This window comes from Drosophila grimshawi, unplaced genomic scaffold (assembly GCF_018153295.1).
Source record: "Drosophila grimshawi isolate 15287-2541.00 unplaced genomic scaffold, ASM1815329v1 contig_1367, whole genome shotgun sequence".
NCBI lineage: Eukaryota > Metazoa > Arthropoda > Insecta > Diptera > Drosophilidae > Drosophila > Drosophila grimshawi.
In genome coordinates, this window is record NW_025062889.1 from 2,318,341 (window position 1) to 2,343,726 (window position 25,386).

Here is a 25,386-nt window from a genome sequence, read left to right on the forward strand (position 1 = left end):
TGTAATTTGAATAATCAATTAAAACACCATTTTCGATTTCATTCTAATATTTCAAATTATGTTTATATATATATATATTTTGAAAATCTAAAAACGTTCTTCACTTAACAAAATACTTTGTTGCCACCATGCTTTTGGAGCAGCCAAGTTAGGTTTTAACTTAACCATAAATAGAAATAAGACTTAAAGTTAACAATATACAATCATCACTCGAGCGAGATCGAACACGGTTTAAAAGACGGCCGAGATGCGCTCAATCTCGAGCAGATCGGCAAGTATCTCCTCGGTGCGTGTGCCAATCTTTTTAGCCACCTCGTTGCGCTCCGAGTGGGCCAACATGCGAAATGACCAAATCAGATCACCATCGATGATGCAACGCGACGGATTAATGCCCAGTTTCTTGACCGACTTAATGGTGCGATACTCCTTGGGATTCAAGCCACACAAATGATCCTGATACGAGAGCAGCACATTCTGCAACATGAGAAATCGCCGATAGACCTTCTCCGGCAGTGGCAGACAGTAGCCCAAAGCGCCATCCAAACTGCCATAGATGACCAGATGCTTGTTCTCGTAGAGGAAGGGCTGGCGCTGGTGCAGACCTCGCTGATGGCACTGCACACGGAACATGGTGTTCACCACCTGACCCAAATGATAATCCGCTTTGCGCAGCAACTTTTGTCCGCCGAGCGATTCACGCGCCTCCGGCTGATACATGTAGACAATGAGATTGCGCTCGGCATCGGTGACAAGGAAGCCCAAATTGGAGTTATCTACCATGAACTCAATGCCAAACACTTCCATGGGATTGAAATCCCGGGAAGCCAATGACAAAGTGCGATGTTCCTCCTGGAAGCGCAGCAAACTGATTGACTTGTAAACATCGGCGATGAATATCAAGGATTTAACGGTTATAATCTGATGCACATAGATGTTCGTATCGATGAAGGCGACACCGATGAGATCTCCATCCCTTAGCTGCCAAATGTAGATCTTCTGGCCAAGGCCAGTGACCAGAAATCCAACCACATCGGAGATAGCCGAAACTGGACCCTTTTGTTCCTTTTTGAAGACCTCCTTGAGCTTGAATTTGGTCATGGGTTTGCCCGGTTCCGGGACGACCTCAATGATGTCATAGATGTGAATGTTGCCACGACTGGTGATATCCTCGCTATAGTTGAAATTGGTGCCAATGCATAGGTACTCCTTCAACCCAGATCGCGTTCCTTCATACGAAAGCTTCACAATCTTAAAAGCTGTGACATGTTCCCAAGGCTCGAATTGAATGGAGGCATCTGGGACAATTTCCCATGTCTCTGGACTGATGAGCACCATTTCGAACAGTGAACCAATTGGATAAATGAAGCGTTCGCCACGACACTCCTCGGACAGCTCCTTATCCTCGCCATTGAAGCGATAATATTTGGTCATCGGCTCCTCCTTTTGGGTGATCAGACAATAGACGCGATTCTCGCGATGATAGACCAACTGGCGGGGTGTGCATCGCAGGGGAACCTTGCGCACCGGCCACGCCGCATCGTAGCTCAGATAGCTGGGCAGCACCGAGATCTTCAGCTCGTAGGTGGTGTCAAAGTAGAGGAATCCATGCGGTATATTCACATTGTTGAATGCGGCAAAGCTGCGCACATCTCCATTGCCCAGCAGTCGATGGATGCGCAACTCGCCACGCGAGGTGAGGAAGACAAAACAGGGATTCACGCCACACACCATAATCCCAGCCAGACCACCCACGTTGGCAAAGTAGCGCAACTTTTGCACATATTTCGCTTGCATATTGTATGATTCTGCCTCCTCCACATCTTCGCCATCGAGCTCAATGTGTGTGGGCTGCTGTTCCAGCAGATGCAGTTGCTCCAACTTGCGGAAACGTATCTTGAGATGACCCTTGGCGTAGCGAAAGACCTGATAGATGAGCAGCTCGAGACGTGTGCGCACCAACAGCAACGGTCGCTCGCCATGCTGACCCAATCCAACCAAACAGAGTTCCAACGGGAGCGGAGAGTTGGCGTGCTGTGGCATACAGGCGTGTAAGATGCCCGCCTTGGAGTTCTCCTGCGTCAGCGATATGGGCACAAATTCCATGGCATCACTCAAAACCAAAGCACCATTGCCAATGTCATTAACCAAATATACGAGCTTCATATCGGGCATGGAATAGATTTCTAGGGTGCCACTTTGTCGAGCCACCACCAGCCAATAGCTGGGCTTGGCCTGAATGAGTTGGCGGCGCCACCAATCCGAATTCTTTTGCTTCGATTGCTTGGCCAGATCCGCCATGCTGTTCAGCTTGAAAGCACTGCCCGCATCGCCATACAGCAAATCCTCCTCATCCTCCACCTTCATATGGGGTTCCGCCTTCATGTAGCCGCCAAAACTATTGGCAAATCCTGCACCCGAACTGCCCGTCAAATTGAGCACATCATCTGCCTTGCAGGTGAACAGACCCGACAGATCCTTATACGCTGCAATCGCAACAACAGCCGGAGAACTGCTAATCGTATGCTTATTGATGGCCAGGCGGGGTGTGCCACGTGTCTCGCGCAGCGCTAGCGTGATGACCTGTCCATTGAGCACACGCAGACACACGTAGGGATCGGCAATGGACACCTGCACCACCGGCGAGCCTACATCGATGGGCACATTCTGGATGAGACGTGTGCCCTGCAACAGACGCACATGCCGAGTGGTTACCTAGGGAAGATATATGTTTATATGTTAAATATACGAATGAGCAGCTGGAGAGGAGTAGCCTGTCCCATTACCTGCACTATGAATCGCTGCTGGCCCAGATTGCCCACATAGATCGTAGGTTGATTGACCGTAAAACCCGTATTCTCAATCTCATTGATCTCCTGCCCGGTTTGCAGCACCAGCGTCGAAGATCTCTGCGAGAGCAGCATAAAATCATGTTGATCCTGTCTGGCAGTCGTTGCCTTTCTCGTTGCATCATCAAACACTGTCCACACATCCAGACAACCCTCCAACTCAAAGCTTGTGATGATCTGAGGATTAATGCAGTTGACAAAAACGGATAAGGCGCCATTTTTACTGTGACCCGTGGCGGCGACCAGTTCAATCTTCAAATCGTTCAGGTTATCCGCATGTGGACGCAGTGTGGCGCCATCCTCCTCGAACTCGACGCGTTCGCCAGCGCACATGTAATTAATGGGCGCCACATTGATCAGACTGTCGCAGACCTCAAAGATGAACTTGCGCAGCTGCAGCACAGATGCCTTCGCTCCCGAGCCATACACCTCGAGTTCCTCATCTTCGATGCGACGCGATTTCGATTGCGGTGGCGCTTCATGTTGTTCCACATCGTAGACGGGCGATTCCTCTGCCAATTCTTCGGGTGATTGCTCAATGGTTTGTTGCTCGACAGTCGCCTCGACATCATCCAGGGTAATCACTGTGCTCTGATCCTCCTCGGTGAAGTGCAGCAACAGCGAGTTGCCCAAACGAGAGCCAAGAAAGATGTACTCGGTGTGACAGACACAGATGCAGCTGGTGAGCACACTTGCCGCCGCCTTGTGAAAATGGAAATTTCTCACCGTTCGCATCGAGTCCACACACAACGTGAGCACATAGAGATCTCCAGTGCGCAACGATATCACCAGCTTATCCACATCGATGAAGGCGAAATTCGCACAATCCAAACTGATGCGCACATTATCCTGTGGCTTCAGCGGAAAGGCGGTGCTATTATCCGCCGAGCTGTTCAAACTGACGCCGTAGGGAGGAACACTCTGATTCAAATAGATGACAGCATTCACTGTCATCACCAAACATCCACCGATCGGTTTCTGTATGGGAAAGACTTGCAGGCAATCGTAGGGCAAGTTATTCACTGTCCAAATAATCGGATGCACTCGCTGCTGTATATTTAAGGAGATCGCAACGAGGACACATGTATCCGACCTGACCTTAATACGACCGGCACAGGTGCGTACGGGCTCGTAGAGTATGAGCAGTGTCGGCTCGTAATAGCCATGCAGAAATTGTATATCCAGCACATTGTCCAGTTTCTCGTCGAGATCGGCCAGCGCAATCAAATAGGAGGCCATGATGGGCGTACGTGTAACCATAGCAGTAGGCGCTTTCTTAATAGGCTTCACATCGGCCAACTCAATCTCATCCAAACTGTTGTCCTTGCGAAAGGGCAGGACAACCAGACGCTTGCCATAGACCAACATTATGGCACATCTCGCATCCGGATCGACTCTGACCACGGGCACATGATAGCGACCCGTCCACCCGCCACGTATATCATCCTCCTCGAAGTAGTGCAGCGACAGCGTTTTCAGCGTTTGTGTATCCGCATCCAGTTGCAGCACCGACAACTTTGCATCCTTGAAACTAATTAGGAGAGCATCTCGCATGGCGCCTGCCAGCGAGACACTCTGCAGCGACATAACGTTGCCGTACAGAGTATAGCTCGCCAGGCATTCGAGACGCATTTTGGGCGCCAAACGCATCTCGCTGGGATTGAGCTTTTGGCGCTGCACTGCGTCCACGTTGGGCGCAATGCGATACACTTTGAGCACATTGGCGCCGGCGACCACCAAATTCTCCTCGACATTGTTAAAGAAGCGGCACGAAATGGCGAATTCGATCGCGGTGGCCGCGTGTGTTTGTTTGCACATTGAGAACATCTTTGCCGCAGTTATGTACAATGATTAGTAACAACAAATTAAAACATTTCCCACTAATCAAGAGCTGCTGCCGGCGTTGTTTACATCTGTTTTTATATCAGAGGCTCAGAGCTGCAAAACTATCGATAGTTGCAACTATTGATGGCAACTGTGCAATATATCGAGAGGTTTTTGTAACAATTAAAAATATATATTCACTTCTATTGACATAATGTTTAACTGATATTAATTACAGACAGGCATATCTATTTTAGTGTATCTGCTCCAAAAACATATCGTATTTCAGCCCATTCGATAGCTTATCAACACGATGGGTCATTCTCTTTCTCGACTTTTGATATCGATATATGCTGGCAATTGTTTTGCAGCTCTAGTTCTAGTGTAGTGCAGTTTTTAACATCCCTATTGCTCTCAAACTGGGAGCCCAAATAATTATAATTTAACCATCAAATAAAAACCCCAATAAACATTAAAATGTAATACGGCAAGTGCGCGTTATGTGTGTGTTTAGTTTTTAGTGTGCAAAGTAAATACAATTTCATTCAATTAACTGGCAGCTTTTTTTTTTTGCTGCGTAGCTAACTCGCGTGTGCGCGCAAGAAAGATAGACGTTGGCGTGCAGCCAAAGCATATGTGAACGCTTGCGTCAGACAGAGTCAACTCTATGCAACGCAAGAAGCAGAAAAAGAATCCAAAATTTTGTGGCTCTCTGCTTCTGCTTTTGTTTGTGTCTTTGCAAACACCATTCATACAATATTTTATTATCGACTCGTAGTGTATAAGGACGAACCATAAACAAGTGCAAGTGCTGGGCCATGCCGTTAACCGTTAACTTAAGTGCAGCGCAATTAATAAAAGCCATAACAAACCACGCAAAAACCTTTTTACACACATACATACATATATTTATATATATGTGCGTGCGTGCGCCTGTTTCTCTGTGTGTGTGTGCGCATTATAATTATATATGTATGCATGTGTGTGAATGTGTGTGAGTGTATGTGCATACATATGTATTATTCCTGCAGGGGCAAAAGCAACAAACCAACCAACTTTGCTTCTTTTTTTTTGTTGTTGTGTTTGTTATTGTAGGCCAGAAATTGACGGCGGAAAAGGAAAGGCAAAGAGAACTGAAACTGAAAATTAGCGTGTGTAATATTGTGACTGGGCTATGAGTAAGGGTTAAGAGAGGGGTAACGGTAAGACACACATACACGGCGACAACAACAACGACGACGACTCCTCTAATAACTGTTAACTTGTATAACAACAACAAGAAGAAGAAGAGAAAGAGAGTCGAGGGTCGCCCCACAAAATTGGCTACGTTGCCGGCCCACCACCCACACCTGCTGCCGTTGCCTGTGCCTGTGATGGCTAAAACTGCTGCTGGCCAGGTTAGTTGCAGCCGCTCTAATTCTAAACTTGTTTATAACTCCTGTTTTTTTACATGTGTGTGCTTGCAGTATGTTCGCAAAAAACAATTAAATTGCTGCCGCAACATTAAGAACAATAACAACGCCTGACATGGACACAATAGGAACAATAACAACAACAAGGAGAACAACAACTGGAAAATTCGCTGCGCATAGTTGTAAATAGTTAATAAATCAATATGAAAACCATAACGCCGGATACATCAACATCAGCAGTGGCGCCGTCGTCATCGCCGCAACAGCAGCAGCAGCAGCTACACAACCACCACCAGCAACAGCAACATCAACATTTGCCCACCATTCCACAACTGCAACAACAGCAGCAACAACACATAACACCTGTGATTATGGAGGTAACGGCGCATGTGAATCTCGTGGACGATGACGATGAAAAGGATCCGCTCGCCTTCGATGCCGCAGCACAGCAAACGGCGGCCATTGAGCTACAGCAGCTCCATCAGCATCAGCAGCAACAACAACAGCAGCAACTGTCACCCAATAAGCAGCACACACATAGTCTGAGGTAAACGTCCTTGTATATATATATATATCAATCAGTACGGTGGTCGCTCGATATGTGCAACACTTTTATTTTCAAATTCTATTAACTAATGTTATATTTTCTAATAGCCCCATTTTTGTGAGTCTTATTTGTTGCTATGCTTAATAGTTCTAACTGTCGAGCGACAAACTTGTTATTTAATAATTTCCAAATATTTATATTTATTTCTTAACATTTACTTCTCGTTAATAGGCGCCACCTGCCACGCATCATTATGAAACCCATACCACCTGAGAAGAAACCAACGCCCAGTGACGATGCGTTGCATAACGCGGCAGCAGCTGCACTGACGCCAGCGCCAGCGTTGCACGTGCTACCAACACCCACAACTGCCTCCGCCGCCGCTCCCACACCTGCTGCTGCTGCAATGCCCGTTGTGCGCGGCATCAGCAGTCGACGCATACAACAGCAGCAGCAGGCGAAAGCAGCAGCAGCAGCAGCAGCAGCGGAGGCAGCAGCAGCAGCTGCTGCCAATGCCACAGGTTCTGCGACCGCTGCTGGAGCTGGTGCTGGCTGCTCGCCGGGCGCCACAAAAGCCGCCAGCCAAACGACAATGATGCGCGAGGTGCTGGCCTCGATACCGGGCTTCAGCGTGAAGCCACGGCGTCGCAGCAATAAGAAGCTAACGACTGCCGCCCAAATCGAACAGACAAAGGATGGCAAAATCGATTTGGAAACGCCCGATTCGATATTGGCCTCAACGAATCTGCGGGCGTTGCTCAATAAGCAAACGTTCTCGCTGCTGCCGCCACTCTATCAGCACAATCTCATCCAGCTATTGCCGAGCGTCGATCGTGAGGCCAGCGAGTTGGTGGTGCAGCAGCAGCAGCAGCCAACATTGCTGTTGGTCGATCAGCAGCTCGAACAGCAGCCGAGCACAAGCAGTGGCAGCAATAGCATCTCTCAAGAAGCCATTCGGCTGAGCGCTTCCTGCCTGAATAATGAGTTTTTTGCACGCGCCTGCCTGGAGTGGCGAGAACGTCTCAGCGAAGGCGAATTCACGCCCGAGAATCAAATCAAACTGAAAACGGAAGCGGAACGTGAAAAGAACAAACTCGATCCATGGAAGCTGAAGCATTTCGAGCCGTATTGGGGCGAGAAGAATGCGAAGCGTAAACCGCTCACAACAAACCCGCCACCCAGCAAACTGATCAAGCTGGAGCCGACGACGAGGCCAGTACCAGCAGCACCTCCACCACCAACAATAACAGCAGCAACAACAACAACAGCAACACCACCACAACAACAACAGCAGCAGCAGCAACTACAACAACAGCAACAACAAGCAACATGTGATAATGAGACTGAACTGAAATTTAATATGGTAGGCATTTAAATATTCCACTTATAAGTCAATTTATTCAATTTTTATTTCATTTTAAAATTAGAGTTAATTTACAAATAAGAAACTTATTGTCAAGCAATCGCTTTATGTAAAATTCAAACACTTGCAGAGCACCAAGTGCGAAACGACAGCCACTACAACAACAACAACAACCAGCAGCTTGGACTTGGATGCGACAACAACAGGAAAAACAACAGCAACTGCTGCAGCTGCTACAATAAGCAGCAACGCTTTAACGGAGCAACAGCGACGCATCCTCAAACGTCCGTCGAGCAGTCCGTCGCGACGCAAACGCAGCGAACCCGAAACAATCGATTTGGTAGCCAATGATGTCGATGAGAATGTGTTGCTGCCGGATGAGTTGCCGACAACGTCGCGGGAGAGCAAGGAAATAAAACATGAAATAACTGAGATTGTTCCTAATGCAGCCGATGTTGTTGATCATGCTGCAGCGACAACGACAACAACATCATCCACAGCAGCAGCAGCAGGAGCAGCAACAGCAACACAAGCTTTAACAAACAACAACAACCAGCAGCAGCAGCAGCCACTTATCAACAGTACCTGTGATAAACTAGAGCCACCTGATGCACCACAGACACTAACCACAATAACAACAGCGGCTGCAGCAACAGCACCAACAACAACTCCAATACAAATGCCTGCGACAGCAGTCACAATTGCTGTCGACAATTTTGTGGATTATCTGCAGGATGTTGAGCTTGTAGAAGGTGTGTAATATACTATATGATCTGGTAAACTACATATTTGAAATGTTTTATTTATTTCCGTTCAGATACCAAAGCAACAACGGTTAATGTGGCAGCAACAACAAGCGCTTCAACGACAACATCTAGCCATGACTTTGTATTTGCCGATACGATCGATCATGGTAAGCTTATTTTGACCATTTTGAATGCCAACTAAAATAGAATTGTATATATATATATATATAATCGGTTGTGGCTAATTATACTTTTGTGTTTAACAAGTGTATTTAAACTATGTTTTCTTATTTCCTTAAATGTTTTCTTGTGCATAATTTCGGATTTCTGTAGCTCTTTTTATTATTAGCTGTCTGATTGGTTTTTTTAGCATCCCATTAAAGCAATTAATTTTAGTCATAAAACTAGTTTATTTTGCGCATTTTCTTGTAGCAACATAAAATAATATTTTTTGCTTCTATTGTAATTGTTACTGCTCTAAATATATATAGATATACATATAGTTTTTAGCCACTAATTTCTTATGTGTTTATATAAACTAATTTCATAATTTTCAATTCATATTTTCTGTTTGTTATTGTTAACAGTAAAATACAATTTATTTATTTTTATTCTTAGTATATTCAAATTTATTTATCTATTTGCATTCGTATATTTTGTAATAGTTTGTAACTAAATTTCAAAATTATTTGTTATATTCGGATTACGAAATAAATGTGTTAAACTCGTATCTGTATTCAGTTTCGATACATAAATATGGATATCTATTTTGATTTAATTCAATCATCATCTAATGCTTTTTCATTTCTCGCTCAAACGCAGCTTACTTCCACGATCATCAAGCAGCGATCAGCCACGCCTACTACTCATCATCTTCATCGCCCAATTGTAATATATATCAACATTTAACCAATAACTAACTATTTGCTAACTTGTATGTCTTTGTCGCACGCATTATAGCAACCGCGACAATCATAAAACTGAACGATCATTGTGATAAGCAGCAGCTGGAGGATTCTGGTGGCATGACGATGACCATGTCAACAATGCCGGCAATGGCGAGCAGCAGTTGCTCATCGAACTCCTCATCGCTGGCTACGACGACGCCAGCCAGTTCGCTGGCATCGAGCAGCAGTTGTGCCTCCTCCTCGTTATCCTCATCGCTGTCGTCGTCCTGTTCCAGCAGCAACTCATCGTCAACGGCAGCAGCAACCACAACGACAGCAGGAGCAGGCGGTGGCGGCGGCGGAGGAGGAGCAGGTGCGGCATTGGTTAGCGCAGCGGAAACAACACTTGCCGATATGCAAGCAATGCTCACCACAGTCGCAACTCTCCAGCAACAACAGCAGCAGCAACAGGAGCAACAACAACAGCAACAGTTGTCGCCCGCTGTTGAGTTGAATTCGAGTGAAATGTTTCAGCATGTGCAACACGATTGGAATTTCGGTGGCATTAAATTGATGTCAGCTGCTGCTCCTGCAGCGTCCAGCAATGAGGCTATCCAGCTAATGGATGTGGTGCATGAGGCCGAGGAGGTCATCGATGACATGGTCGAGTGTCATCAGCTGCTCGATGACAACGATGTGCCCGACGACGAAGAAGATGAGGACGATGATGTTGTCGACGTTGACGAGGTTGTCGAATGCATCGATGCGGATCAGGAACAGGATCCTGATCACGACGAAGTAATGAGTGCAATGGTCGATCATGTCATGGATGACAGCGAAAGCGACGAAGTGCGCGATATTGTTGACAAACTGCAGCAACATCACCAGCAGCAACAGCAGCAGCAGCAACAACAACAGCATCACCATCAGCAGCAGCAGCAGCAACAACAACAGTTGCAGGCGCAGCTGCAGGATGTGGTACAATTGACGCCGCATTCATTTATGCCACAAGCGCACAGCAGCGATTTTGCCAATGAGGTGAGTCCATTGATATCAATCTTTTCTAATATATATAATAAACTAATCTCTCTGCTTTGCTCCACAGCTTACCCACGAGTTGCTGTGCGATGCTGCTGTGCCGATGTCCGCTGCTGAAATGGAGGTCTCCAGCACTGTCATCACGAACAGCAGCAACAGCAATGACAGCAGCAACAATTTGAGCCTGTGCAGCAGCAGCAGCAGCAACATTACCATCAATCAACAGCTAACCCAGCCAGCAACAACGGCAGCGGTTGCTGCTGCTGCACCTGCACAAGCACCTCAGCAGCAGCAGCAGCAGCAACGTCAAATTTTGGTTGATTCAAATGGACAGATTATTGGGAACTTTTTGCTGCAGCAACAACAGCAGCAGCAGCAACAGCAACAACGTCAGCAGCAGCAGCAACTGCAACAACAACAGCAGCTATTGCAGCAGTTTACACTGCAAGCAGCCGCACAACAGCAACAACAGCAGCAGCAGGCAACCAGCAGCAATGCGTTGCAGAAAACACATCAATCTCTGCCAGTTGCTGCGTTGCGCAAACCCTTTGAGATCAACAGCAATGGTGCACAGCAGTTTCTAACGCCCAATTTGCTGGCTCAGCAACAACAGCAGCAGCAACTTGAACAGCAGCAGCAGAAACAACAACAATTACAGCAGCAATATGCGCTGCAGGCGCAACTGCACCAGCGACAACTGCTCGCGCAGGCGGCCAACAACAATCTGCTGCAGCAGCAGCAACTACAGCAACAACAACAGCAAAGCTACCAGCAGCAACAGCAGCAGCCGCCCAAATTCATAGCAAAGCCATTGAATATAATTTCCATGACAAGAACCGCAAATGCGTCGCCCAACACAGTAGCAGCAGCAGCAGCAACACCAGCAGCAGTTGTGGCAACAGCAGCAGCTGCAGCAGCCGTAAATAATCCACAGATTCCGTCCACCTATGCCAATGTGGTTGTACAGCAACAACAGCAGCAGCAGCAGTCGGCAACAGCTAATCACAACAGCAATTTGCAACAGCAACCATTGCAGCTGCCCGTTGTGCCTGTGAACAATGTGCTAACAATGAAAACATTGCCACCATCGGGCATACCAACAACGATTGCCCAACAGCGATTGCAGCCAAAGATGCCAACGGGGAAGGGACGCAAGGCGACCACAAATCGTTTGCCACCAGGTGCTGTGAATTTGGAGCGCAGCTATCAAATCTGCCAGGCGGTCATCCAGAACAGTCCGAATCGTGAGAACCTCAAGGCACAACTGCGTCCCCCAGCGGCCATACTCAATCAGCAGCAACAGACGACAGCAGCAACAACCGCTGTGAGCAGCAGCAGTAACAGCAATGCAACACTCAATGTATCCACGGTGGCAGCCACGCCACTGAGTAACCTGAGCACCGTGGCCAGCAATGTGACAGTTGCAGCTACTGCTGCACCACCACCCGTACAAAATCTGCTCAAACAGGAGGAGCTGCTGGTGAGTGGTGCAGCTGCTGTTGCTGCGGCTGCTGCGCCAGCAGTTCTGCCCGCCGGCATGCCGCCCAATGTGATGGGCGTGGGCAGACCAGGAGTGTACAAGGTAAAGATTGACGAGTAGGGATATAAATTTGATACTGGGAGTGTGTAAGCCAAAGGATAAAGAATTAGAGATATAAATTTGAGAAGAACACGAGTGTATAAGCTATGGGATAGGGGATTACAGATATTATTTTGATTGGGGGTATAATTTTAAGATCAAGAGATATCGTTCTGAGCCAGGGAGTGTATAAGGCATAGGGGATTAAAGATATCAATTTGAGAGTATATCACTAATTTGCTATAGCTAAGATAAGCTCTTTATCCCATTAAGCATAGCTCTACTTCCTAGCTTAACTCCATTTAAATCTTTCTGCATTTCAATTTGTAGGTGATTGGCCCACGGATGACGGGCTTTCCGCGCAAGAAGTATGTGCAGCGCAAGCCATCGCCGACGACCGTGATAAGGCACATGTTGACAGCGGCGCCGGGAGTGGCGTCAAGTGGAGGCGCGCCACAGCAGCAGCTGCAGCAGCAGGTGACGCAACAGCAACAACAGCAGCAACAGGGGCAGGCAGCAGCAGCGCAACAGGAGCAGCTACTCCATCAGAATGGAACGGGTCAATATGTGCTGGTGCATCGGGCCACTGTTGGTGCCGCTGACAATCAGGCGCCGCGTGCTTCCAGTGCGCCGCCACTGCATCAGAATCAGGTGAGTAGTAGCCAAGTGATCCATTGACTCCATACTGATTAATCCCTTTTTACTGGCATAGTTTGTCACTGTGCAGAATCCGTTGCATGGCTTGAATGGCATTACGATGGGCGGACGCGGGCGTCCGGCTTCTGTGGACAACAACAATAGCGCTGGCAATGGTGCCACAAATGATGCACTGCATCATCATCATGACTTTCAGCAGGTGCAGCAACAGCAGCAGCAGGTGCAACAACAACAGCAACAACAACTGGGCAATGTGAATGCGGCCGCGAATATTGTGCGGCGCAATATTGCTGCAGGTAAATTGGTGTTTTATTAGTGTGCTTAGCGAGGTACGTCTTTCAAATCCACCGCCCACAAATTCATTCACATTTCATACTACAAATTGGCACGCAATCATCTCACTATTAATTATCTCACATCACATTAGATTTATTTAGATTTACCTAGTTGGCAAAACCAAAACCAAAACAAAACCGTTGACACCTTTTCATTTCCACGTAACCCTTTGCGTATTGTTCGAGTATGTAAAAAGCGATTGCATGTTTTATTTTCTTTGTTGGAAAGCATTCACATTTTTGGGAGCTGTTTAGGAGCTGCGAAAAAAGAGAGATTTAAAAATTACAAATATGTTCTTATGTATAAGGAAGGAATACTTTATATACGTATATTAATATTATATTAATTTTAATATTAATACTACAAATTTTACAACTGTTCCCAATTCGAGAATAATTCTTAATTCTTATAGTGATATTTTAATAAGTCAATGATTTTAATATCATGTGTACATATATATTTTTTTGTTAATAATGCATTTATAAATTATAGTTTTCAAAAACAAAAGATTATAAAATGTATATATGCATATAATATATATTTAATTGATCTATGCACCCTAATTTAAAATTTTTTTTTTTGCACATATTTTAAATAAGGTTTTACTTTTGTAGACAAGAGCACAAACTCGTTTCTCTTTTCACAAAATAAAACAGCTCTTAACAGCCGCAATTGTGAATGCCACATGAGTATTTAAGTATATATTTATATTACTTTAACATATATAATTGCACTTAATTTATTTAAATATATAAGGAAAAACGTATTTAAAATGGAATACTAACAATGTTGCTCAACTCTCAAATAGGCACCAATATCACCTACATTGACGGCAGCAGCAGCAACAACAACAACAGCAGCTCGGCAACACTGATCGATGCCAGCAACAATTACATAGTGACGACGACAGCAGCAGCAACAACAACAGCAGCAGCAGGTGGCGGTGCAGCCAATCAGCAACAAGCAGCAACACAGCAGCAGCATCAGCAACATGCTCTACTGCAATTGCAGCAACAAAGTGGAGAGAATACGCCGCCCGGCAACAACGAGGCAACAAACAACAGCTGCGCCTGTGCCTTGAACGCAATGGTGATTTGCCAGCAGTGCGGCGCCTTCTGCCATGACGATTGCATCAGTGCGTCGAAGCTGTGCGTTTCGTGTGTGATCAGATGAGAGATAAGCGGTGCGCCGTTGCAACTTGAAAACGTATTATAGTTATATATATATATATATTACATATATATAGAGTTTATCCCTATTTAGATGCAATGACTTATATAGCATACATACATATATAATTATTATGTATTGTTTAGCGTGCGTGTCCCAAGGCAACTTGTGAATCGATGTTGATTTCCCGTTATCGTTACTTTTCTACTTTCTACAAATCACGTGTCAGAGTTAGAAGGAAACCGTTTAGTGCAGAGGCTTGTGCGCACACACACACATACATCCACACACTGCTAGAAGGCAAGCCATCATGTATATGTACATTAAATGTCATTCGCAAGGAAAGTCTACACACACATTGTAAAGTCTACACAAAAACACATACACACATTACAAACACACCATTTGTATAAAGCATAACTAAGAAACGAAACGAAATGAAACGAAAAAACTATATTAAACAGTTTTTGGGGGCGGGGCGGGATCTAAGCTTAATATAAATAATATGCAAGCAAGTGTTGTGTATTTTGTGCTTCTTGCTGCATATCCCCAAAATAAATAGAGGGTATCGCAAGGGCACATTAAAAACAAATCGATATGAACATATTAAAAATACACTCAATGTAATTTAAACAAATAACAAACAAGAAAATCAAGAAAAGGCAGCGGCAAAAGCAGCAAAACCAATAACAACAAAACAACAAAAAAAAGCAACCAGAAAAGCTATGTAAATATATTTACGTTTAATATTACTTGTAATTTATAAAAGGAAAAAAGTATAAATAAATATATATATAGATACATATATAGATAAGCTAGAATCGAGACACTTTAAAACAATGTATGCCTGAAGACTATATTTTTATAATTTTGTGTCAGCAGCAGCAGCAGCAGAATGTGCGTGATGATAATTCAGTTGGTTCGTTTTTAATGATGATAAATAAGCAAAATACATTTATAATACATACATACGACTCTACAGTACATACATACATGCATACATATACATAATATATTTTACTGTGTAATTTACAAACTAAGCTTTTTATTTCCCCTAATTCTAAGTTTATCATTCATCCTTCATACACCCAACACAAACACATAATATATATAAATGTAATTGTAATTCGCATATAAAAAAAATGATTTAAATGCATAAAACTGTTGATAAAACACACACACACACGCCCACAATTATACACTGCAAAAAGAGATACACAAGTGTAAATTTAAAACTCAAATGCAATTAAAAAATAATAATGATAATGCGATGAGGAACAAAATTCAAAACAAAAAAGAAAAAAAAAACAAATATGAAAAAAAGAGGAAAACGAAAATCATTTTGCTCTCCTAGATGCACTCAAAATTAACCAATAAACATTATTACAAATAAATTGAGAAACCCAAAATAGAATTATTTTGCTGCAGAGTCTTCTAAACTTGCCCATACCATTTATTTAACAAAAGCATTTATACAGAATATATAATTATCAGTTACAATGGCAACTGGTAAAAGGTGGCGACAACTGTTGCCACAATTGTATGCACCTCGGCCATGGCACCGTTGCCCTTGTCGCCGCACATCAGCGTTTTCGAAATGCAGGGTATCTGCCGGTAGCCCCAACTGAGCAGCTTCTCGATATGCTCCCGAGTGATGGGATGATCGTACATGCGTGTATTCATCGCGGGTGCAAATAGCAGCGGCTTATCCAAATCCCAGGCGCGCACCACACACAACACCAGATTGTCGCAGATGCCCTGCAAGTGATAAACATAATTTATTTTACTTAAACAAGTATGATTTATCAATGTTTGTCGAGATAAGTGTGACTTTACCGTTGCTATTTTGGCTAAAGAGTTGGCGCTGAGTGGCGCAATTAAGAGCATGTCGGCCCACTTGCCGAGCTCAATGTGGAGCACGGGATCACCGCGCTTATTCCACGTCAGCCACTCATCACGATTATGCAAAACGGAGACGTGTTCCGGCATCTGTTCCAGCTCCACAAAATGCTTCGCATGTTCCGTAATAATGACCTTAACCTGTGTTTATATATGCTAATTGTTATATGTTTGTTGAATGAAATGTTAGCGCTACTTACGCTAAATTTGTAGGGCAGCTTATCGTTGCTCAATTCATCTATTAATTGCAGCAACTTGATGGTGGCCACGCTGCCTGTGGCCGCAATGAGAATATTGCGTTCTTGTCTCATTGTTGCTATTGTTGCTCCTGCTGCTGCTTCGGTTGCTTCGACTGCTCCGGAAAGCCCAGTTTCGACCATTCTGTTTTCTCCATAAGATTGTTTTCCATGCGGCAGCCTAGATACTCTTGTGCCTCCCGGCGGCACTTGGCGTTGTCGTTCTCGTTGCGGCGCAAGCAGCTCGCATAGATTATAAAGTGTTTCTTGCACAAGCTCTCGTGATCTAATGGAAAGCTACCCTTCTCTGGTGCCGTCGGTATGAATTTCTTTTGACTGTAGATCTGTGAAGTCATTTGTCTGATTGTCTTCTCGTCGGCATAAGATCTTATCTCTTAGAGCATTAATCAATGAGCACACACACAGTAATTATGAAATAGATAAAAAAAAACGTAAATAAGCGAATAAAAACAACTGTCAGGTAAGCTGCATGAGGTTGCCACACTGTTTGTTTTTTGGTCACACAATCGATAACGATTATCAGGTCGAAGGCAAATGTTTAAATTAGTAATTTTAATTTAATTTAATTTTAATAAACGCTTTTCTTATATTTTTCATAAATTCACTGGATTTTTAGAAATTGTAGATTGTCAAGTTGCGCGCGCACAAGGCTGCCAGAGTTTTCACCACAAGCCAGGTGGTAACGTGACGGTAACAAAATGTCGATTGACAACGGCTTAGAAACGAAGCCGGCAGAATGCAGTGGCTTCAATTATTTATTTATTTAATTTCCTTGTTAATATTAAAAACAGCTGCCCAAATTGAGCGTGATGAGAATGGCTACATTGCCTACTGTCCCTGTATGGGTGAGTAATAATTGTTTAACTAGCATTGTATTGTTAAATAGTCTATTAATTGTTTGTTTGTTTTTTTCAGGACGCTTTGGTAACCAGGCGGATCATTTTCTTGGCTCTTTGGCCTTTGCAAAGGCACTGAATCGGACACTTATACTGCCGCCATGGGTGGAGTATCGCAAGGGGGAGATGCGGTCGCGCCAGGTGCCGTTCGACACGTACTTTGAAGTGGAGCCACTGCAGGACTATCATCGCGTCATTCTCATGTCCGATTTCATGACGCAGCTTGCGGCAGAGTTGTGGCCGACGGCGGAGCGTGTCTCCTTCTGCTACATGGAGCGGAAGAGTTTGCAGCAGGAGAAGAACGATCCAGCGGCGCCCAATTGCCATGCCAAGGACGGGAATCCGTTTGGTCCGTTCTGGGATACGTACAGCATTGATTTCGTCGCCTCTGAGTTCTATGGTCCATTGCACTTTGATGTGCATCACAGTGCCATTGCATCCAAGTGGCAAAACAATTATCCCGCTGATAAATGGCCCGTGTTGGCATTTACGGGTGCGCCAGCAAGTTTCCCCGTGCAGCACGAGAATCGTAGCCTGCAAAAGTACTTGAAATGGAGCAGGAAGTATAGGGAATCCGCTCGAGAATTCATACGCAATGTGTTGCCGCGTGGGGCATTCGTTGGCTTACATTTGCGCAATGGCATCGATTGGGTGCGTGCCTGTGAGCACATCAAGGACAGTCAGCAGTTGTTCGCATCGCCCCAGTGTCTGGGATATAAGAATGAGCGAGGTGAGCTCTACCATGAGCTCTGTATGCCCACCAAGGAGGCAATTGTGCGCCAGCTAAAGCGCACCATCAAAAATGTGCGGCAGACACAGCCGACAAACGAGGTGAAGTCCGTTTTTGTGGCATCCGATGCCAATCATATGATTGGCGAATTGAGCTCAGCCTTAAGTCGCATGGACATAAGTGTGCACAAGCTGCCCGAAGATGATCCCTACTTGGATTTGGCCATTTTGGGACAGTCGAATCACTTCATTGGCAATTGCATTTCATCGTATACGGCGTTTGTGAAACGCGAACGGGATTCACACGGATTTCCGTCGTATTTCTGGTCCTTCCCCAGGGAGAAGGAACGCCAGCAGGCAAAGGCGCATGAGGAGCTATAAAGCCATCAGAATCTCTGACAATTCCCAAGTGGGATGCATATTTATGACAGCATGACGAGCATGCCTAAATTATCAATCTACTTTAAAAACATAGCCTTTAGTTTTAAGCTAGAAAGTATTTACCTGCATTTAACAAGAAACAAACCAACAATCTTAGATAACTTAACTTATTATATGGACATATCCATAAACAGGTTATGTAAACAAAAAAAAATATATATATAACTATATTCTCAACATGTGAAAAATGGCTGCGAAACTTTTACGACTAATTTGGCATATCTTGGTTGAAAAAATCGGATCGCTTTTTCGATTCGTAAGAAGGAGCTCTATGGATTGGTATTCAAAAATGAACATGTAAAACTCTGCTACTATTCATAACACAGTAGTAGTGGTAACATTTATACTACTATATAAAAGGGCATCTCCTCTTTCTTGACCGAGTTTCTATTAAAACATATGTTTGACTTGACTTTACTTAGAAATTTATTCAAGTTTGATATTTCACGCATTTCCTCGACAATAATTTATAATATTTAGTAAACCCTTATACGGTGCTGTTTTATTATGTTTGTTCTTGACGTCACTTGTTGTAGTTGTAGTTGTTTCTGCTGTTGTTATAGTTGTAATATTATGGATTTCAATGTATCAGCTTTTGGGTGCGTGCCAGATCGAGTTGTGCAGATGAAACATTCGTTAAGCCCTCACGGACAGAGCTGAGGTTCTCTTTCCAGGCCTGCAGCAGATCGCGCAGCTGCTCCCACTGGGGTGCACCAAAGGTGCGATGCATAGTCGAAGAGATGTGCACCTTGCGATTGGCCTGGTCCAGGCGGGCACGCACCAACTTAGTTTTGAGCACTTCGATGACAAAGGGCTCAACTTCATCGTCGTTGATTTGCAGCTCTTTAGTCAAGGTGTCGAATGACATTTCGGGATAGCTTTCGGCCAGTTGCATGAAAGTGAGCAGACGCATCTTCTTCATGTTCTGGTCGTGATTCAGACCCTGCGAGTTGACGAACTCCTTGTGATCCTCATAGAACTGCACATACGACGGCAATTTGTCCGACACAAAGATCGACAACAGATCGTGTATTAGATCGCCCTCGAGAAACCGGACTGGCTTCAGCGATAGCAACGGATCGAGCAGGAATGTATTGGGATCGGCAAGAGCGGTGACAATGCACTTCATTGCATCCTCACGCGCAACGCACGCATTATCCGCTGTATAGGTGCCCAACAGTTCGATCATCACCTTGGACGACAGCTCCAAATTGGTGTCCTTGGTTACGTCATGGAGCAGACGATACAATTTCTGCATTTGCTCACTGGATGGCGGGCAGTTGGCGAATTGCGATTTTAGTTGATCGACCCCAGTGAAGACTTCGAGGACTTGATCGCATTGTTTGGCCACCTGCACCAGATGATAGTAGACATGGTAGCGCAACGGGGATGCAGTGTCCAAATTGTTGAACAGACGCCACAACGATTGCAGGCACACTTTGGCCAGCGGCTGATTTGGCGCCTTCGTCATCTTTTCGCAGTAGGCCAGCACAATGTTCTCGCCACGATCCAGTGGTATCTAAACAAGCACATATTGTTATCTATTAAATGATTATAATCCATTATACTCACCGTTATCATTATGGAGACGATGCTGTTCAATATTCCATCAATTTGCGCTGGTTCCCCGTCTTTGAAGCAAACTTCACAGACGCCAATTATTTTGTGCAAATCATCTTCGACGCCTTTGTTCGATTTCTCCGATGAGATTTCGGCGCCAAGCTTCTTGAAAAACTTGCGCAGCTCTTGCACCTGTGCGAAATAACATCAATTTAATACACATTTTTATATTCTATTTACAAATTTGTTTTTAGTCTCTGATTGAACACATAACCTCACTCTCTTCGAAGGAGTGCATCGGAGACGGCTCGTAAAAGCATTTATGCAAATTTACCTGTTCATCTAGCGACAGGTCTATAAACACCGGATGCGATGCCATGCTTATATTGTATGATTAATCACTTATTTAATCGCAGAGAATAAACAATTTTTCACGCACACGTCGTTGTCGTCGTCTTCGCTCAATTGACAACTCGAAAGGAAAGGGCAAAACAATCACAGAGTTGCCACACTGTAACAAGTCGTGAGTATCGATATTATCGATTATATTGATCGATATTTGGAATTTCAAGAAATTTGTTATTTGTACCGGGCTGCAAACATGGATGATCTCAACGACGATTCGTTTGATGATGTCTTGGCTGCCATGGAAATGCCCTCGGCTCCAAAGCAAGCCAAAATACAGACGTCAACATCATCTACAAGTGAAAGTGGAAGCAACAGCAGCAGCAGCACCTCCGTTGCAGCCAAGCCGCCTTCAAATCCGTACAGTGTTTTGGTGCACAGCAAGCAGCGAGGCAATCCCATTCTCAAATCTATTCTCAATGTGCCCCTGGAGTTTCGTGATGATATCATACCCGACTATGTAGTGGGTCGCACTTCCTGCATTCTGTTTCTATCTCTCAAATATCACAATTTGAATCCGGATTACATTTGCCAAAGACTCAAAGCGCTGGGCAAGTTGTATGAGTTGCGTGTCCTGTTGGTCCAGGTAGACACACCGGAACCACACAATGCTCTCAAAAGCTTAACACGCATTTCGCTGCTAGCGGATCTAACTATGATGCTCGCCTGGAACGCCGAAGAAGCGGGTAAAATAATCGAAACATACAAACAGTTCGAGAAGCGTCCACCAGACTTGATTATGGAACGTGTCGAATCTAATCCACATCAAAAGGTAGGTATTTTTTTGTAGATATGCATCCATCTATTCTTTATATCAACCTTTCTCCACAGCTTGTAGCTGCCTTAACGAACATTAAGCCAGTGAATAAAACGGATGCAGTGACACTGCTGCAAATCTTTGGTAATCTGGAGAATCTGATCAATGCCAGCGAAGAGCGGCTTGCCCAAGTGATGGGCTTGGGTCCACGCAAAGCCAAAAAGCTGTACAAAACGCTGCACGAGCCGTTTCTCAGCAAATAGGCGGTGTATGCTGTGTGCAACAGTTATTTATTACAAGTGGAAATTGATAAAGAAAGCTGATTCCTTCAGCGATCACTTAAATATATAGATGTATATAAAAAACAACATGTAACTACTCCTGCAGTTTCCATATCTTGATGGTGCCATCGTCGCTGCAGGAGATAAGCTGACCGGCTGTCACCGGATTCCATTCGACCGCATTTACATCTTGCTCGTGGGCGCTCTCCTCGGCCGTCAGCAGCTCAAAGGTGGGCTCATCGCGCTTGGAATCGCTGCTCTCCTTAAAGATGCGTATGCCATCATCGCCACAAGCGCTGGCAATCAGACCCGTCAACTTGCACCACGACACATCGTACACGGCACGCGAATGCTGACCTGCCACGGTGCACACACATTTCCACACTGTGGTCTTGTCGGGTGTGGCGATGCCAGCCTCATTGCCCGGATGATAGGCACGCCAAATCTTCAGTGTGGTATCATCGCTGCAGGAGACTAAGCGTTCGCCATCCGCCTCGAAATCAATGCTCCAAACGGTTGAAGTATGCGAACTCAAGGTTGCCGTGCAATCCCAATCGCTGTCTAATGCACTCTCCGCATACATCTTGATCGTGTTGTCATACGAGGCAGAGGCCAGGATCTCCTTGCTGGGATGCCAAACGACCCGTTTCACATCCTGCGTGTGGGCGTTAAGTACAGCAGCGCATTCGAATTCGTCATCGCCGGCAACCTCCCAGATCCAAACGGATTTATCACGTGAGCAGGTGGCCAATAAGCCACCACTTTGTGACCAACTAACGCTCTTCACCTCGTTCTCATGGCCCTCGAGCGTGGCGTTGCATTCGTGCTTCGACCAAATGGCTGTGGTAGCATCGAAACTGGCCGAGGCCAGGTATTCACCGCACGGCGACCAGCGTACCTCGCGAATTGTCCGCTTGTGTCCATCGGATAATATTGTCTTGGTGGTCCAAGTGTTGCCAGACTGCGACCAGATGCGGATGGCTTTGTCCTCGCCGCAGGAGGCGAAACTGTTGCCCTTCGGATGCCAGGCGACGCCCCAAATCCGTCCCTTGTGTCCCTGCAATGTGTGCTCGAGTATAAGGCGGCCCATTGTGAAACTTGATTTATATTCTTATATATTTTTTGTCTGCTTTTGATAACACTGCATGTGTGCGCAGTATTTAACAGAAAACAGCTGATGGTCAAGTGTTCACTTCGGAACTAGTTCGCTTGCAGCTCTAGTTCCTTTACATATGTAATGGGGGACATAAGCTGGAGCCGAAGCTGATATGTAATAATAAAGTTGCTAATATTAAATATAAGCTTTTTCATTATTATATATAAGCTTTCTACTAATTAGGATGCTTTCCTTGTCAACTATTAGATATATTTTTAATGAACCAGCTGGCAGCCCTTCATATTAAATTCCAGGCTAAGCAGCACTGTTGATATGCATACTTATCGAAACCTAATAAGAACGATAACAACGAGAGTGGGTTAACACTGAACTGTAACAGCTCAAAGATAACAGTCAATAAACACTTTTTCTGGCTTAAACAAATTACATTTAATGAGCATAAGTCTTACCTAAGAATACCGAGGCTAATCTGTTTCAATTAGCCAACGAAATTATTATTAATGTCGAAAGGGCCCGGAGTCACTATAAACCACCGAAGACAAAGCTTGTGAATTGTGTGTGTCCCAATTCTGATCAGAGAAAAATGAATGGTTTAATTGTATTCAATAGCGCCAACGATGTCGCCTATCAGAATCTGAATGCCGATCTAACCGATAAGATATGCCATATAGCCATCACACAGCGCCTAATGCCAGAGGGCAGTGGATCAGCACTCGACAGCAATGTACTGCTGCAAATCTTCAGTCCGATAATCAGTTCGCAGAGAATTATGCATTGCCAATTTGACAATGCTTATGCGAGTTTCCAGTGTGAGCAGGGCTTCAATTTGGTCTTTGGCGAGCTGTTGGGCTTCACGTTCTTGAAGATTGGCCAACTTGGGATTGAGCAACTGCAGCGACAACTGGGCGTGGCCATAACACTGACCCGCTATTGCTATGGCGCCAATTTGTTTGGATCGCAGGCGGGGGCGATGCAACAGGAGCTGTTGACGGAGTGCCTCAACTGCTACGAGACACAGCTGTGCAAGGAGGAGCAGGCCTATCTGCTGGAGGCATTACCCAAGCTGATCATCAATGCGGAACTGAAGCGCACTGTGCACGTGACACTTGATGCATCACTGGAGCAGCTGCGTCAAGCTGGTGGTCAGCAGCGGGCACATGCTCTGCTGCTCGTCTCCCACAAGCTGGTGGCATTGAATAGCACCCGTTTGGCGTTGCCGCTGGCGCCAGCGGATCTACTCTTTCTGGCCATACTCGCCAGAGCTGTACAGGCACAGAAATCCCAACGAGCTGTGGCCGTCTTCCTGCAAGGCGTCTCCCACGATGTGAATTCGGGTTGTGTGCCCAGCATTGTGCACATTTCGCGTCTGCATGGCCATCAGGTGCTGCTGCAGCTCATCGAATATGGTCATATGCCGTTGACCAGTTCCATTTATGATACATTCTTTGTGCTGCAGAAGATTGTCGCCGTGCAGCAACAGGGCGATGCGGATGCCCTCAAGCCCGCCTTTGAGAGTCTCGAATCCTTTGTGAGTCAAACGCTGACGGCGCTGAAGAGGCACCTGAAGCAACGACATGATGATCTGGAGAACTGCATCAAAAAGTTTACGGCTCGCTGGGAGAATCTGCGCAAGATGTACTTGGAGTTCTTCAAGAGCTACGAGCGGGAACTGCTCGTTCGCATCGAGTCCAATTTGCCCGCCTTTGTCGAGGAACTGAAGCAATTGTTCACCCTCTCGCTCGCCACCTGCGATAGCGCCAGTAATCCTCAGCTGGATCAACTTGCCGACTCGGCGGCAATAGTCGAAGCCAAGCTGTTGGAATTTGCGGAATTTCTCGCTGTTAAAGCGGCACGCAACATCTCGATTGATGCGTATCTGGAGGATTTCCCCGGCTTGGTGCATTTCATGTATGTCAATCGGAGCACGGGTCAAATGCTGGCGCCGGACTTACGCCAGAATAATCCACAGCTGTTGCCCAAAACGAAGCTGTGGCAGATGGTTGAGTTTACGCGCAGCTATCTGAAGAAGGGACAGACAACGGTCATGTGGAAGGATCGCACTTTCCACTACTCGTATTTCCTCTGGTTCGAGGATCTTTCGGGTGGCATTTTGAAATGCTCGCTGGATTTGCAGCAGCATTTTCTCTCCACGGGCTTTGGCAGCGCCAGCGGCAATGGACAGAAATCGCCCGCAGAACCGGGCGCCTTGCCCATGGACTATTATAGCGATCTTGTCGAGCTCTGTTTTCCCAAACTGTCGCCGGGCAAAGTCCGAGTCTATGAATTGTATTGCATCCATTTGGGCCTGGTCACAGCTACCTGTGCCGTGGAGCATGCCAGACGCCTCGTGGCCACCATCAGTGATGTCGTTGGCGAAGAGACATTTTAAATACCTTTAATATTATTTTAATTGCTTACTTTAGACTTGATTTAATTACAACATTCCAAAAATGGAACGCATTTTTATTATACATTTATAATATCTTAATTGTTATTTAGACTTAATTTATGTGTGAAATTCCAAAGAACATTGTAACTCTCCCATGCCCCATGATGCTAGTCAATTTTGGCCTTTGTTTTAAGTATATTTTAGATACATATAAATATAATATAATAATAAATAAAATAAAAACAAATTA

At 45.2% G+C, this 25,386-nt stretch overlaps 8 protein-coding genes and 1 long non-coding RNA gene across 10 annotated transcripts; 5 read left to right on the forward strand and 4 right to left on the reverse strand.

Moving 5' to 3' along the window:
• Window positions 1-65: 65 nt before the first annotated feature.
• Window positions 66-4,736, reverse strand: LOC6569138 (cleavage and polyadenylation specificity factor subunit 1). Its single transcript, XM_032741226.2, has 2 exons — window positions 2,784-4,736; window positions 66-2,712 (listed from the first exon to the last, which is right to left on the reverse strand). The coding sequence occupies exons 1-2, from the start codon at window positions 4,671-4,673 to the stop codon at window positions 232-234; spliced, it is 4,371 nt and encodes a 1,456-aa protein (XP_032597117.1). The 5' UTR covers window positions 4,674-4,736; the 3' UTR covers window positions 66-231.
• A 372-nt stretch (window positions 4,737-5,108) lies between these two features.
• LOC116805890 lies at window positions 5,109-6,354 on the forward strand. 2 transcript variants are annotated; one of them, XR_004365444.2, is made up of 3 exons: window positions 5,109-5,149; window positions 5,766-6,067; window positions 6,137-6,354. It is a non-coding gene; the product is annotated as an uncharacterized LOC116805890 (long non-coding RNA). The 2 variants fall into 2 exon arrangements; XR_004365443.1 differs by lacking the exon at window positions 5,109-5,149 and adding an exon at window positions 5,172-5,199.
• A 33-nt stretch (window positions 6,355-6,387) lies between these two features.
• Window positions 6,388-14,859, forward strand: LOC6569137 (polycomb protein Asx). Its single transcript, XM_032740904.1, has 11 exons — window positions 6,388-6,629; window positions 6,861-7,878; window positions 7,921-7,992; window positions 8,123-8,744; window positions 8,810-8,905; window positions 9,561-9,626; window positions 9,699-10,663; window positions 10,731-12,245; window positions 12,573-12,893; window positions 12,955-13,195; window positions 14,044-14,859. The coding sequence occupies exons 1-11, from the start codon at window positions 6,454-6,456 to the stop codon at window positions 14,406-14,408; spliced, it is 5,457 nt and encodes a 1,818-aa protein (XP_032596795.1). The 5' UTR covers window positions 6,388-6,453; the 3' UTR covers window positions 14,409-14,859.
• Window positions 14,860-15,819: 960 nt separating this feature from the next.
• Window positions 15,820-17,056, reverse strand: LOC6569135 (phosphopantothenoylcysteine decarboxylase). Its single transcript, XM_001995115.2, has 3 exons — window positions 16,505-17,056; window positions 16,242-16,445; window positions 15,820-16,163 (listed from the first exon to the last, which is right to left on the reverse strand). The coding sequence occupies exons 1-3, from the start codon at window positions 16,682-16,684 to the stop codon at window positions 15,900-15,902; spliced, it is 648 nt and encodes a 215-aa protein (XP_001995151.2). The 5' UTR covers window positions 16,685-17,056; the 3' UTR covers window positions 15,820-15,899.
• A 200-nt stretch (window positions 17,057-17,256) lies between these two features.
• Window positions 17,257-19,039, forward strand: LOC6569134 (GDP-fucose protein O-fucosyltransferase 1). The gene is made up of 2 exons (XM_001995114.3): window positions 17,257-17,406; window positions 17,477-19,039. The coding sequence occupies exons 1-2, from the start codon at window positions 17,298-17,300 to the stop codon at window positions 18,565-18,567; spliced, it is 1,200 nt and encodes a 399-aa protein (XP_001995150.1). The 5' UTR covers window positions 17,257-17,297; the 3' UTR covers window positions 18,568-19,039.
• LOC6569133 (eukaryotic translation initiation factor 3 subunit M) lies at window positions 19,036-20,670 on the reverse strand. The gene is made up of 3 exons (XM_001995113.2): window positions 20,522-20,670; window positions 20,200-20,379; window positions 19,036-20,146 (listed from the first exon to the last, which is right to left on the reverse strand). The coding sequence occupies exons 1-3, from the start codon at window positions 20,564-20,566 to the stop codon at window positions 19,208-19,210; spliced, it is 1,164 nt and encodes a 387-aa protein (XP_001995149.1). The 5' UTR covers window positions 20,567-20,670; the 3' UTR covers window positions 19,036-19,207.
• A 110-nt stretch (window positions 20,671-20,780) lies between these two features.
• Window positions 20,781-21,693, forward strand: LOC6569132 (DNA excision repair protein ERCC-1). The gene is made up of 2 exons (XM_001995112.2): window positions 20,781-21,364; window positions 21,424-21,693. Exons 1-2 carry the CDS (start codon window positions 20,789-20,791, stop codon window positions 21,610-21,612), a joined length of 765 nt encoding a protein of 254 aa, XP_001995148.1. The 5' UTR covers window positions 20,781-20,788; the 3' UTR covers window positions 21,613-21,693.
• LOC6569131 (probable cytosolic iron-sulfur protein assembly protein Ciao1) lies at window positions 21,621-23,047 on the reverse strand. The gene has a single exon (XM_001995111.3). It carries the CDS (start codon window positions 22,718-22,720, stop codon window positions 21,725-21,727), a length of 996 nt encoding a protein of 331 aa, XP_001995147.1. The 5' UTR covers window positions 22,721-23,047; the 3' UTR covers window positions 21,621-21,724.
• A 73-nt stretch (window positions 23,048-23,120) lies between these two features.
• On the forward strand, window positions 23,121-25,334 carry LOC6569130 (Hermansky-Pudlak syndrome 1 protein homolog). Its single transcript, XM_001995110.3, has one exon. It carries the CDS (start codon window positions 23,331-23,333, stop codon window positions 25,134-25,136), a length of 1,806 nt encoding a protein of 601 aa, XP_001995146.1. The 5' UTR covers window positions 23,121-23,330; the 3' UTR covers window positions 25,137-25,334.
• The last annotated feature ends 52 nt before the right edge of the window (window positions 25,335-25,386 follow it).